Below are 14,820 nucleotides of genomic sequence, written 5' to 3' on the forward strand. Positions count from 1 at the left end.
GTTATTCATCAGCCCCAGCTTGATGTGTAAGGGTGGTAACAAAATCTTCCTTGATTCAACAAGTGGTGGATGCTGAACACTTTTCATCCCAGGCTCCAATGACTGTCGGAGTGGCCAATTTTTCTTGATGTAGTGGGAGTCTCTTGCACGACTATCCCATTCGCAGAGAAAACAGCAGTACTTTGTGTATCCAGTCTGCAGACCAAGCAAGAGAGCAACAACCTTCAAATCGCCACAAAGCTGCCACTGATGTTGGTCATAGTTTATGCACCTCAAAAGTTGTTTCATGTTGTCATAGGTTTCCTTCATATGGACTGCATGACCAACTGGAATTGATGGCAAAACATTGCCATTATGCAGTAAAACAGCTTTAAGACTCGTCTTCGATGAATCAATGAACAGTCTCCACTCATCTGGATCGTGAACGATGTTGAGGGCTGCCATCACACCATCAATGTTGTTGCAGGCTACAAGATCACCTTCCATGAAGAAGAATGAGACAAGATCCTTTTGACGGTCACAGAACATGGAAACCCTAACATCACCTGCCAGGAGATTCCACTGCTGTAGTCTGGAGCCCAACAGCTCTGTCTTACTCTTGGGTAGTTCCAAATCCCTGACAAGGTCATTCAGTTCACCTTGTGTTATGAGGTGTGGTTCAGAGGAGGAGGATGGGAGAAAATGTGGGTCCTGTGACATTGATGGTTCAGGACCAGAAGTTTCATCCTCTTCCTCTTCCTCTTCTGACTCAAGTGAGAATGATTCTTGTACATCAGGAACTGGCAGTCCTTCTCCATGGGGTACTGGGCGTATAGCTGATGGAATGTTTGGATAATGCACAGTCCACTTTTTCTTCTTTGACACACCTTTCCCAACTGGAGGCACCATGCAGAAGTAACAATTGCTGGTATGATCTGTTGGCTCTCTCCAAATCATTGGCACTGCAAAAGGCATAGATTTCCTTTTCCTGTTCAACCACTGGCGAAGATTTGTTGCACAAGTGTTGCAGCATATGTGTGGGGCCCACCTCTTTTCCTGATCTCCAATTTTGCAGCCAAAATAAAGGTGATAGGCTTTCTTAACCATAGTGGTTATACTGCGCTTTTGTGATGCAAAAGTCACTTCACCACAAACATAGCAGAAGTTATCTGCACTGTTCACACAAGTACGAGGCATCTCTGCTCACTTTGGCTAAACAGAAATATGTCCCTTTGCAAAATCAAACACTGACAAATAAGAGAGCACGACACTGTATGAGTTCTAGAGCTGATATAGGGCAATTTGTTCAGCAGAGTGATGTAAGCTTCGTTATGATTGCATCATCCATGACTTCTAGGAATAACATGATGCAATTCATATCATGTATGACGCAATACCAGCTTCAGATTGCATCATTCATTGTTTTGCCTAAAAAGCAAGTACTGTCCAAACCCAGTCATAGATTTATTCATAGATCCAGTCCAAGATGTATTTTAGTCATTTCTGGTTTAAATTGAGATCCCTTCCCTTTATAACTCACTTATCCTCCGCCATTCCCAAGTCAAGGGTCGTATATACTGACCCAATAGCATATCTTGAAAACTAAAGCCAATCAACAATTTTAAGCATCATTTTCGTTCTCAGTGACCCAGAATTAGTAAAGTTTGATTACATTTATTTCAGAAGCATTTTGGCTGTAGAGCAGTGATATTAGCCTGGAAACCAGGAACTCCTGACTTCAAAGTGGCTAGGGTTGCCAGATGTCCGGTTTTTGATTGGAACACCCGGTGGAAAAGGAACTCTGGCGGTTCCGGTCAGCAGTGCTGACCGGGCAGGTAAAAGTCCGGTTGGTGTGAGGCTGCAGGCTCCCGACCTGCCTCCATGCAGCTCCCGGGAAATGGCTGGTATATCCCTCTGGCTCCTAGGCCTAGCAGCGGCCATGTGCGCTCCGCAAGCTGCTCCTGCCCCGAGCACCAGCTCCACAGCTCCCATTGGCTGGGAACTGCAGCCAGTGGAAGCTGTGGGAGCGGCGTCTGTGGGCAGGGGCAACACTCAGAGCCGCCAGGCCGTGCCTTTGACTAGGAGCTGGAAGGATATGCCAGCCGCTTCCCAGGAGCTGCCTATAGTAAGTGCTGCCTGTAGCCTGCACCCTGAACCCTCTCCTGCACCCCAACCCCTTGGTCCCAGCCCCGAGCCCCCTTCTGCACCCCAAGCCCCTCATCTCTGGCCCCACTCTAGAGTACGCACCCCCCAGCCAGAGCCCTCACCCCCTCCCTCACCCCAGCCCCCTGCCCCAGCCCAGAGCCCCCTCCCACACGCTGAACTCCTCATTTCTGGCCCCACCCCGGAGCCCGCACCCCCAGCTGGAAACCACACCCCAACCTCCTGCTCCAGTCCAGTGAAAATTAGCGACTGAGGATGGGGCAGAGCGAGCAACGGAGGGAAGGGTAATGGATTGAGCGGGGTTGAGGCAGGGAGCAGGGCAAGGGTGTTCGGTCTTGTGCGATTTGAAAGTTGGGAACCCTAAAAGTGGTTCTGATATTGACTTATTGTGGAACCTTAATCAAGTCACTTATCCCCTCTATGGACCTAATCCAAACCCCATTAAATCAGTGGCAGTCTTTCCATTTACTTCACTGGATTTTGGATCAGGCCTTATTAGGGTTACCAGTTTTGGTTGGACATATTCCTGGAGGTTTCATCACATGACATTAATCTTTAATTAAAGATTAATCTTTAATGCCTGGAGATTCCAGGGCAACCCTGGAGGGTTGGCAACCCTGCTGCCTTATGTCTATAAAAAGGGGATAATACAGACCTACTTAGCAAGGCTATTGTGAGCATTAATTAGTTACAGTTTGTACAGCACTTATTCAATGTAAGGTGTTAAGTTCCATAATTAAAACTATTTGACTACTGTACACTTTGCATTCAGCTCTGGTTTAGGACAGTCTTTTAAAAGTCTTTTATCCCATCACTTGTGTAAGTGACAATGAGTAATATACACAACTGAATTATGATTGACATTGAGATAGACATTTTTCTTTAGACGTTCACTGCAAACTGGTTTCCAAATGAATTTGCCCATCACTGAAGTGGAGATGTTGCTTGAGTGGAAGGAGGCAATTTTTTTAAACAGCACAGGACAGAATGGGTGGAATAGCCAATGGAACTGCAGAGGGATTTGGGGGGGCAGAATGTAAATTGCTCATCTAATCTTCATAGATAAAGTTTAGGCCTCTAAAAGGTCAAAAATCAACACCTTAAATTATTTGGGTTCAAGCTACCCAAAGTTTTAGCTCTCTTGGTGCAATACCACAGTGATTATGATCATTTGAGACTCAAGCCTTCTCCTGACGCTAATAGGAGGGGCTTATGGCATGGCTTTCTTCATGTCTATCTGAACTCAGTGTGAATGAATAAAAATATTGGAGTTTGGTCAGATGAGTAATGTTCCTACTTTTCAAACCTTAAAAAGGTAGCCAATTTCAAATAACTGGTGTTTTCCCAGGCTTGGTAAATGTATCTAGGAGGGTTTTGTAGATTGAAACTAAAGTTTCAAGCTGGTCCCTCTTTCTCAGGAGGCCCCTCCCCAATTTTTATTCCCCACAAGACCTGCCTTCTAATTGCTGTTATTTGACCAGGATCTGGCAATTAGCAGACAGGTCACCTAGGAGTACACTGCTACGTGATCAGAAAGGGAACCAGAGCAGGGAGCGGCAGGGCAACAGGTGGACAGTAGGGATTGTCAGGTAGGAAGAGGGAGGGGACCTGCAGTAGAAGAGGGATGACCAAAGGTTGTCATCACCTCTGTTTTATGTCACATCTGAAAGACAGCATCTTCTGCAAGTGCTTGTTTATAATAAGATCACAATGTGAAGTGATATAGCCTGCAACTATAATAGCTGCTAGTCAGATTTCAGTCAGTGGAAGGGGAAAGAGAATCCTTTGCATAATTGTTGCTGTAGCGATACTGGTTATGGTGCTGTCTTTATCACCTCACTGAATAGGTTAGATCTGGTGACTAATAATTGATCTTGTCTTGGTTGTTAGCTATGCTGGGTTGTGCGGTTATATGCTTGCTGTCTCTTTTTGCTCTGCATAATTAAAAGCCAGTCTGGTGTTATTGTTATTATTAAACTTCTTGGTTTTAAAATATACCTGTTTTTCTAATCCACGGTGAAGTTCTCAGCCAGGCACTGTGAATGGATTCATGATGGGCCAGGTCCTCATGAATGGTGTAAGTCAGCACAGGTCCACTGAACTGCACCAATTGACACCAGCTGAGTCTCAGGCCCAGGAAATATGGAGGGGCTTTGGGTCACCAACTATTTCCTTTAATGTCAGAGACATTTTATAATTAACAGTACCTTGCTCTTACATAGAGCTTTTCATCCATCAATCTCAAAGTGCTTTATGCAGATGGGTAAGTGTAGTTATCTCCATGGCATAGACAGGTTAAGAGACTTTCCTAAGGTCACACAATGAATTGGTGTCAGAGTTGGGAACAGAGCCCCGATCTGCTAACTCCCCATTCTGTGCCTCATCGTGTCAGTTTTCTGAGCATGCAGCCAGCCCTTCCCAAAGCATTAACAGAACCAGCAAAAGGCACCTCCTTCCTCCCCCAGGCCAGATGAGGCACTAACCCCAGGAAACACACAGCAGAGTCATCTTATATTGAGGTTTATTGTTAATGTATAAATTATACAGACAGGACACAAGGACAACACTGTATTTTCAACAACTGCATTCTGCCGTCTCAAAACAAAATTGATCTGAGTCATGATTGGGAAAATATGCTGTAACGGGCTAATAGCATCATATAAAACAGTCTATAATCAGAGGGGAACCTCATAACGCCACAGAAGCAATCGTCGCTGCGTCAGCCAGCTGTACGAAACACTGAGTGAACAAAGCACCAGTAAGGCTTTTTTCCCAGGCAGCAGGGAAGCTACCAGACCTGTGCTTTACATCTGGGGCTCTTTGCAGGAACTGTCTGAAGCGGTGCCAGGTCCCAGCAATGCCTTTCACGACCTTTCTGATTCTGCCTCCGCTTTTTGGCCAAGTTCAGTCTGTGGGTTAAGAAATGCTCTCAACAGAGATCAGAGAGAATTCACACGAAGCCTTCAGAGTCCTCGGACTCCATTGGAAAAGTGTGAGTGGCACAGCCAAGATCAGAGTGTCCGGGTAGAGGGCAGGATGGATGGCATTAGGTGTGTTAGTTTGAGGAGGGAGCAGCAGGAGGGCAAGGCCTAGAGTCCCTTCTGTTCACATGGCAAACAAGCCCACAGCAACCGTTGTCACTAGGAAGCTGACGACAAGAATCCACCGTACCAGTGGAGTGCTAGGCAGCATGCCTGTGTGCTTCATCAATGTCTTTTCACCTTCTTTCACAGGAGCTGGTCCTAAAAATCAACAGAAATCAAATTTGTAAGAGCAGGAATCAGGCTAGGAAGGGTTTGCTTTTATGTTAGTTTTAGATCAATCTCCAAAGATGCACTGATGTTATCCCTGGCACACTAAACTGTAGCCAAAGTGAGCAATCGCACAGGATAATGGTGGAGGGATACACCAGATGTAACCACAAGTGGGTGGGCTAGTGAGATACAAGGTCAGTAGTCAAGTGCCTTCAACCAATTCAGAGGGGTAGGGTTTGTGGTGTAAATCCTCACATCCCTCCCAGGTGTGTGGTACAGTCTAATAACCCTCACTGCCCTGCAAGTGCACTCAATCTGTTTCCTCCAGGCCAGATGTGCAGGGTGGCCTCCCACTGCTGCAACGTAATGTGTTTTGGTTCCTTTTGCTTTTTGTAAATCTCAAGTTTACCACAATGCCAGGCTCCTGCTGCTTCCTAGGAGCAGCTCAGTGCGCTGTGTAGAGAGCCTGAGTGTTGGTTAAAGCTTTCTTGGTGAAAAGACTTTCCTGGAGCACCTAAGATTATTTCATCTCCTCCCTGGCCTTGCTTCCTGGAAAGCCCAGGGCCCGAACCTTTCAGACAGTCTCCAGCCTTGTTTTCCCCAGCCAGTCTTCATTCCCTGGCCCTACTTTATGGCCCAATCTTGGCTCTGACTCACAAACCAGCCCTTGCTCCCTCCGTACCCTGCCCCAGTCCACTCTCTTCCCTCTGGGGTCTGCATGAGGGCAGACTATACATAGGACTATATAAGGTTTGCTGAAGCAGGGCTCCTCTCTGTCAGAACTTAGCAGCTGTGCCAGCTGTCAAAAGAGCCTGCGTGAGAGTAATGGCTGCCCCCCAACTCTGGTTCAATGCTCCCACATAGGGCCCTCCAACTCCTGGCAGTTGCAGAATGCAGGTAAGCACTTCAAAACATAAAAAACCACTTAGGGTGGGATTTTCAAAAGGTCAACACTGAGTGCTTTTGAGAGTGCCATAAAATTCCATAATGACAAAAGAGGCATTAAAAATGTTTCATGCCATTTCTATGAAAATTACCCCATGGTTGAATGTGTAGCAAGACCTACATACAAGGGTGAAATTGAGAGTAATGTTCCTTATGTTGAAATGAAGGTGGCCCAACTCAATACCATATGAAAGCGTTGCTTGCTTGCTAGTTTCAAAATTCTTAGGTTACAAGGAGAACTCTCAGATAAGTCACTTTCTCCAGTAGAAGTCTGGAAGCAACCTTTGCTACGGAATAGTTACTCTAACCCCGCAATAACGGCATGGTTTGGAATGGCTGGAGAGATCTTTGAACCTCACCATGTCATTCTTGCAATGGCAGCATCTTGTCAGTAGATGGAGCCATTTCAGCTCTAAAGTTAGACTAGAATTCTGATTGGGAAAGTAGCTGCCCTCGGATACTGCAGTTGCAAGATCTCAAGCGGGGCCCAGGGTGATACTATGAAATATAGCAAAGTCAGAACTACTTGTAAGGAAATGCAGCGGGGACCACACAGCAGCACTATCCCAACACTCAGGAGAAAAAGAATTTTCTCTTTCTTTCCAGAAATATTCACTGACAGCAAGCACGAAAAGTTTCAGTCCAAAAGACAGGAGTTTGGGTAGGTCTTCATGTCAAGGGGGCTTATAATGCAAGTGCCTCCTCAGTCAGGACTGTAGCATCAATCATTACCGTGCTACACTGCGCCCAATCCTGCAGCCTTTACTCATGCAAGTAGTCTCAGTTGGGCCTAATTCTCCTATTGCTTACACCAGTAGATCTCCAGTGAAGCCAATGGAGTTATACTGGTGTAAAACCAGTGAGAGGAACAGGAGAATCAGGCCCATTAATTGTAAACCTTCCTAACAGTCAGTTTCCCCATGTGTGAAAGGGGGATGATGATAGCACTTTGAGACCTACTGGTGAAAAGCACCGTATAAAAGCTGCGTATTTTTATTTCTGCAGAGCTCACAAGATCCCACATGTTTCCGGCCTCCTTTGAAGCTCTCAGCAGGAGTTTCTCACACACACTTCTGCTACACTGGCCAACACTAGTGGAGTGGAAATAGAGACACTCAAGGACAGCTGGAGCCAACTCCTCTTTCTCACCACTCAGCAAGGAAAGGTAAAGGGAATTAAAAGAAAAAAAAAGGAAACTCTAAAAATTGGCTTTAGGAAGGTTCTTACCATGCTCATGTGCTCCGCTGGTGCCTCTTGTGCGAAGCTCTGGCTTATGTTGTGCAGGGTGACCATTCTCATGGCACTGGGACACCAATTTCTGTAGTTCGTCAAACACCTTGAGAACAAGAAACACACACACAATTACCGCATTACCTGGAATGCTGTCTTCTCTCCTCCCCTTCTTACTCCATAAGAGATTTTGGGAACTAGAGAAAGATATCTGGCTCAGCCACTAATCCTGTGTGTCTTTCCTTCTCCAGAAAGGAGTCTACCTTGAACTCCTCTATACTCCTTGCTTGTTTAATAGTATGAAGTGTGTGAAATGCTTTCCCAGGGCAATTCAATAGTAAGCTGTGCCCCAATGCTCATCCTCCAGATCAGAGAGAAAGCAGGGGGTGTGTGTGTTCGTATAGAAGAGAGTTGTAGGGGAGGGAGGGGATGTTTGGAAATACTAGGATAAAGGGATATGTGGACTCTGATTCCTGCCCCCAGAATAAACGCTCATGTTCAAACAAGAGCAGCAAAGGAAGAGCCTGCATTCAAATCCTGGAGAGGATCCATTGCCCAAAGGCAAAAAAAGTTTTCTAGTATCCAGTCTCTTGGGAGGCTCATAAAAGCAACTTTCACATAGGAAAAGTTCAGTACAGCTCTCACTACTCCTGACAGCCCATAGCTTTCCTTCAGCTCCTCAGTACAAATGCCACCATGCCTATGTTGAGACAGCAGCTGTACCTTAGGTGGGAGAGGCAGTGGGGAATGCAGGCTAGTTACTCACCTGTATATTCAGCAAGAATGCCCGCTTGGCTTCCTCCAAGACTCTCTTCTTGGTGGCTGGGTCCATCTCGATGGAGTTCATCCGGGAGCGGTACAGCTGCTTGAACTTTGTGGCATTGGACACCCCTTCAAAGGTGAAGAACTCCAGTCCTTCTCCTGTATTGGGTAGGTGGAGAGCTTTCTGGGCAATCTTCTTTAACACCTGCCCACCAGATAGGTCTCCCAGGTACCGAGTGTAGGCATGGGCCACCAGGAGCTCTGGTTCATGCTGGCCCACATAGTGGAGCCTATTCACATATTTCTGAGTGGACTCGGGACATGAGATCTCTTCCCTCCACAGTGGGCCATAGAAATACTCCAAGTCTTCTTGCAGGGCAGTCTTACGGTGCAGTTCAGCTGGGAAGTAAACCGGGATATAGGCCGGGTGATCCTTGTTACGCTCAATCTCCTCCTCCAGAGCAGAGTAGATGTAGTACAGAGAAGTCAGAACCATCTGCAGTAAAAGGGAAGGAATAAGTCAGCAACAGGGTCTCTCGCCTTCCAGCTTCACGTTAATACAACATATCTGCATATATACACTGTGTATGTGTTGTACCATATCCCCAACTTCACCTTCACCAAGACACAGAGGGGTAGCTGTGTTAGTCTGAATCTGTAAAAAGCAACAGAGGGTCCTGTGGCACCTTTAAGACTAACAGAAGTATTAAGAGCATAAGCTTTCATGGGTAAGAACCTTGCATCTGAAGAAGTGAGGTTCTTACCCACGAAAGCTTATGCTCCCAATACTTCTGTTAGTCTTAAAGGTGCCACAGGACCCTCTGTTGCTTTTCACCAAGACAGCGTCCTTCACCTTGGGATCATAGAAATTAGAGTGTGAAGAATCCTATTAGGTCACATCTAGTCTATTCCCACACACATACACCGCTCCCCATACAGGAATGATTCCCAAAAGGTACATTCTCAAGTGCACTGTTCAGTTCTGGCTGTCTCAAGAGATTGGGGATCCTATCCCTTTCCTAGGTCTTGACAGAACCTTTTTACTTTATGATCTGTTCATCCAATGGGCAGACCTCTGCTCAGACACCACAGATGTTGGAACTGCAGCCCCTGTCCCTTCAAGATCAGTAAGTAGGGTGGCCACTACTTCCTTTCACTTTGGCTGCCTCAAGGAGACTAGATAGGAATATCTTTTCAGAGACATTCAGCTAGTAATCCTCAAAAAACACCCACCCACCAAAGCAGCCAAGGTCACTGCTGGCATAAAAGAGGACAGGAAACACAGTCAGGCTACATCTACACTAGAAACTTCAAAGTGCTGCTGCAGGAGCGCTCCCACGGCAGCATTTTGAAGTGTGAGTGTGGTGACGCATGAGCGCTGGGAGAGAGCTCTCCCAGTGCTCCTGGTAATCCACCTCCACGAGGGGAATAGCTCCGAGCGCTCAGAGCCTGGCCACACTAGCGCTTTAAAGCGCTCAAACTTGCTACGCTCGGGGGGTGATTTTTCACACCCCTGAGCCAGCAAATTAGAGTGCTATAAAATGTAAGTGTAGACAAGCCCTGAAAAGGGACTTTGTGAAAAGATCATTGGGAGGTTGTGTGTTTGTTGTGTCTCTATTGCCATATCACATTTTCTCCTCTTACAAGATGCTTTTTCTAACTGCCAGTCCTTCAAACTGGGGTTTGACAGTTAAACCGGGCTCTTTCCTTCTTGTGCATCATCACCAGAAGATTCTGCTGCTCAAATGCTGCCTTCGCTAACACATGTACAATCGCATTGTCTTTACGATCAGGGTGCTCAGGGGTAACTACGGGCAGAATCTGAAGGCAATGTGATACAGATGGCTCAGGCTTGGTTAAAAATTCTGCTGCGGATACAAAAACCAAAAAAGAAACCAATTCACGCTCCCTGTTCTGTGTTGTTTCTACAGGGCTGACTGCAATAAATAGTAATCATTACTACATTTGCCACTACAATCAGCAGCTATTTCTACATAGTCATCTGTATATTACAGGGAAGTTAGCAACAGAAATAAAAAGGATTTTAAACATTGATCCCATTAGCCAAATTCCTGGAAAGGTCTGGTAACAGCCTAAGGAAGCTTGGTTACAAAATCGAGGAAAATTGCATGACAAGTTAAGAAAACTTAACTAGAATAGTTGATATTTTCAAAGCTAACTAGAGGCTTTAGTGGAAGTTGTGTGGCTAAATCCTCCAGTTGATTTTGAAAATCTCAGCCCGTTGGCATTACCTTTTGGAGCCCATAGTCACTTCTGACTCTCCCTGACAACAGATCATTATCCTCTCATAAACTGTCCTGAATCCCTTGGTCTCAGAGAAATGACTTGTGGGGGAAAGGGGGTGTTACTGCTACCCCACTTTGAAGTTCATTGCCTAGCTAATGCCACATCCTCATTTGCAGGAGTTCAGCACTGCAGTTAGTTTCAGAAACTGGTGGATGATTGACTCATACTAGATCAAATTAACAGCTGTCGCATGACAATCCATGCGTCACATCTTCAAGGCCCTCAGGAATTTCTAGCTCACTTGGCTCTCCTGTTTTTCCTTGTGGCTTTGTTTATTATGTGATTCAGCTGTCGGGAACCCCATTATCTCCCCAGGGTTACACCTAGATATTGTATGATCATTAGGAGGAGGGATAGCTCAGTGGTTTGAGCATTGGCCTGCTAAACCCAGGGTTATAAGTTTAATCCTTGAGGGGGCCACTTAGGGATCTGGGGCAAAATAAGTACTTGGTCCTGCTAGTGAAGGCAGGGGGCTGGACTCAATGACCTTTCAAAAGGTCCCTTCCAGTTCTAGGAGATAGGATATCTCCATTTATTTATTTTAATTTAGAAATCAGAGTTACATGTAACTGGTCCTGCTCGAGCTGAGCAAAATGGGCTCCACAAGGTAATTAGCATTTATTCATTCATTCAACTGGAACAATGATTAGCTCCTGCATATTTGTGAGAGACACTGTTTGCTCAAATCCATGCACTGTATAGTCGTATCCTCCTTGGTCCAGTGCTAAACCAAATGATAATTCTAATATTACAGAGGAAACAACTAGGAACCTTCAGAACCAGAGACTATTCCACTGCCTGTCAGACCTCACTTTTAGGAAATGACTGCCAATATCCAGACTGAATTTTCCTTGTCTCTTTCCCGCTGTTACTTCCACGTATACCCACTTAGATCATTCTAAATAATTCTTCCCCCTCCTTGGTGATTTTAAACCCTTCATATGCTTGTACACAGTATATTTCCATCAATCATCATTTGACTATAAGCAAACACATGGGCGTTTAATTGATTTGTGAGGAAAGATTAAAGCAATTTCTTCAGCCCTTTCATGCAGCCTCAGCAAAGCTAGGCACACCCCTGCTAAGTGTAGCTTCACTCCCCACCCAGAAATGCACAGCTCTGCACCACATTCTGCAACAGGAGTTTGCAAGACATTGAGAGAACCCTGAAATTACTTGGAGCTAGATGCTGGCATGATGAGTGACACAATGATGCTGTGTTGTCATAGGGTGACCAGATAGCAAGTGTGAAAAATCGGGACAGGGCATGGGGGGTAATAGGTGCCTATATAAGAAAAAGCCCCAAAAATCGGGATTGTCCCTATAAAAATCGGGACATCTGGTCACCCTATGTTGTCATGACCCAAAGATTTTCCCATTCAGGAGCCCTGACTTGGCTGTTCTGAATTAGACACGAGATGTTCCCTAGAGCCCAGTTTTCCCCTTCCACCCCAGCAGCACTGCAGGGCTACCTTAAACTCCTGGAGTGACACCTGCCCCCTCTGGAAATTCTTCATAAACTCTGTGCTCTCTGCCTGCTCATGCACCTCTTTGGTGGCTTCCTTCAGGGCTTCTGATAGGTCTCCAGGCATGCTGGGAAAGCAGAGGGAAAAAACATCAGCGTCAGAAGCATCTCATCACCTCCTCCAAAATGAAAGCTAGCTCTTTCCCAACGAGTGGGGTGGGGAGAAAAAGCATCCCAGGGTGGTGAGGGCGGGAGTGGGAAAGAGAAGGAGCATCAGCATCCCAAATTCTGCCAGGAGAGGGGGAAGAGATTGTCAATAGAAAGGAGGAGGAAGGGAAAAGGATCCTCCCATTCCCAGTAAAGTAGAGGTGGAGAGCAGCAACCCAAATCCCAACCCAAAGAGTGAGTGGGGGGGAAGAAATGCCATGCCTTTCTATGGTAATTTCCCTTGAATTGTAGCCCCGCTCTCACCTTTCAGAGCTGTGTGTCTTGGAGCCTTCCATTTCTCTTTTCTTTCCTTGCTTCTCTTTTTCGCTTTTCTGTGGTCTTCCTCTCGCCTTCTCCGCTTTGTCCTCTTTTCTCTCAGGGCTCTGGGAAGCTTCGGAGTTAAGCAGCCCTTCTTCTGCATCCTGCTTTATACTAGGCTCAGATCACGTGAGCAGCCAAACAGCTGACCCTGGTGTAAATGTTGCAACATACACTTTCCTCACTGCCCAACCTCCCTCCCCTCTCCCCTGGGAGGGAGGAGTCTCCTGACCAGTCTTAACAATGAAGCTCAACAACAGGATGTTGAAAGATTTCTCCTTAGAGAAGGCTGGGCATCTTGCCCAGGCTCGTTAACCCTTTTTCTGCCCAGCTGGTAGCACTGAGAACTAAGACGCTCCAGTGTGGACGCTTGGGAGGATTCACTAATGCTTAAGGGGGTCACACTGGGAAATTAATTCAGATTAAAGCAGGGTGTGAATTTAAAGTGCAATGTCTAGTCCTGATTAACTCCTTGTGTTGAGACTGATTCCAGAATAAGGGTGACTTTTTCCAAATTAGTTTAATCCATTTTTGGAAGTGGATTAACTAATTCAGAATAAGGCACTCTAATTCCTTGTGTGGATGTTCATATTCTGGAATAAATAACGACTAGCTATTCAGAATAACTCCCCACGCAGACAAGCCCTCAGAGTCTATCTGTACATGTACTCTCTTTCAGATAACATGGAGCTCAGACTTCAAGGAGAAGGGAATAGAAATGATGGTTGGCAGCTTCAAGGGTACTATGTTCCCACACAGTAACTGCTTGGTACATGGCACAGAGAAGGTACATGCTAAGGACCCGAACAAAGGCATGCACAGGAATAAAAATGTGACTGCTTTTGAAGGGGCATGTTCTGTTGCCCTGATGTGACCCCAGAGCCGGAGTAGCTCGCTTGCTGTCCCCGGCATGGCCCCGGGGCCGGAGGAGCTCTGTGCCCCGCCGGTTATTGTGCACATTCCTGGACCTGAAGGATGGTGAACTATACCTGGGCTAGGGGAAACTCTGGTGGAGGTCTGCAGAGACCTTGAAGTGCAAACAGTTCATCTAACCTGGGTCTAGGGGCAAAAGAGCAACTGGATTGTCTAGAGACTGGTTTCCTGACAGTAGTTGGCCGGCACCTGCCCCTCTGCTGTCGTAACTGGTGAATAATTAGGAACTCACAGGGCCAAAATGGAGTTCTCTTCAGGCTTTAGATGGGTTAGAAGCTCAGCCTGCTAGAGTGGAGCTGGATGTGGAAAATGCATTGATTGGCTTTAATTTTGGCAAACAGAACATTCTCCTTCAACCAGAAAACAGGGCAGGGTATAGTTAAAAATGGGACCAAGGTCCTGGTGAGGGCACTGTGGGGTGAGCCTCTCACCCTAGACCTCTGGCCAGGCCTTATAACACTGACTGGGGACCGCGCCAGTCCTGTGATATAGAAGCTGGCTGGCAGGATTTGTTGTTTTCGCCTCAGTCAGACATTTGGAGTTAGGAGGCTGAGTGTTCAGGAAAGATTACACAGCACTTCTGCAGCTGACTCAACTGGGGTTCCTGCCTTCCCTTTTTCTCTTAAAGCAAAGGGAACACTCGAGAACATTTCTGCATCGTCTCTAGTTCCCTTTCTCCTCCACACGTCACGTGTCATTGCACTTGGGGTACTGCTATTCTTCTGCATTTATCCGGCAGGATAAAATAACTGTCTCACATTTGAGTTGTGAAATCATGTTGCATCCTCATGTCATGACTTGACATCATGAGGCCTAAAATATGCTTGTTACATAGGGGTCCTGAAGGGTGACCGCTAATATGCGGGTCAGCACATACGGGATCCTTCTTCAGAGATCCACCTCATGGAGGGTGGAAAGGTGGTGTCCTTAAAATGACCATTTCTCTCTCAAGTTGTCCTCAGGGTCATGTGGAACTTTCAGGTCTCTTCAAAGAGACCTGATAAGAGATGGAGGATGCAAGAAATCAGACCTCTAACTCTGGCAGAGGGGGAGGTTTGTTTGTGATGAAAGAGCCCCTTCCTTCCACACGCACCCCACCCCCAGCTTTGTTGCATGCCTGTGGATATCTAAAGAGATGATGTACAACAGGGATGGAACAATCTGAAAATTAAATAGCCCCAGTCTTTTCAGTGGCCGGACTTGGGCATTGCTGATCTCCTCCACTGCTGTTGAGAGAGAGATTCTGTCACTTCTGCC

At 46.3% G+C, this 14,820-nt stretch overlaps 1 protein-coding gene across 1 annotated transcript; it reads right to left on the bottom strand.

The window, feature by feature from the left end:
- Positions 1–4,646: 4,646 nt before the first annotated feature.
- On the bottom strand, positions 4,647–12,788 carry HMOX1 (heme oxygenase 1). Its single transcript, XM_005300823.5, has 5 exons — positions 12,577–12,788; positions 12,113–12,233; positions 8,338–8,829; positions 7,569–7,677; positions 4,647–5,384 (listed from the first exon to the last, which is right to left on the bottom strand). Exons 1-5 carry the CDS (start codon positions 12,606–12,608, stop codon positions 5,248–5,250), a joined length of 891 nt encoding a protein of 296 aa, XP_005300880.3. The 5' UTR covers positions 12,609–12,788; the 3' UTR covers positions 4,647–5,247.
- Positions 12,789–14,820: the final 2,032 nt, after the last annotated feature.

The sequence above is a fragment of the Chrysemys picta genome, chromosome 1 (genome assembly GCF_011386835.1).
Source record: "Chrysemys picta bellii isolate R12L10 chromosome 1, ASM1138683v2, whole genome shotgun sequence".
Lineage (NCBI taxonomy): Eukaryota > Metazoa > Chordata > Testudines > Emydidae > Chrysemys > Chrysemys picta.

Bases quoted from the DNA above. Each gene is read 5' to 3' on its own strand.
- HMOX1 (XM_005300823.5), bottom strand. From the start codon at position 12,608: ATGGAAGGCTCCAAGACACACAGCTCTGAAAG. The intron at 12,234-12,576 runs GTGAGAGCGGGG...CTGCTTTCCCAG, and splicing joins AAGACACACAGCTCTGAAAG to CATGCCTGGAGACCTATCAG. The intron at 8,830-12,112 runs GTAGCCCTGCAG...CTTTTACTGCAG, and splicing joins TGTCACTCCAGGAGTTTAAG to ATGGTTCTGACTTCTCTGTA.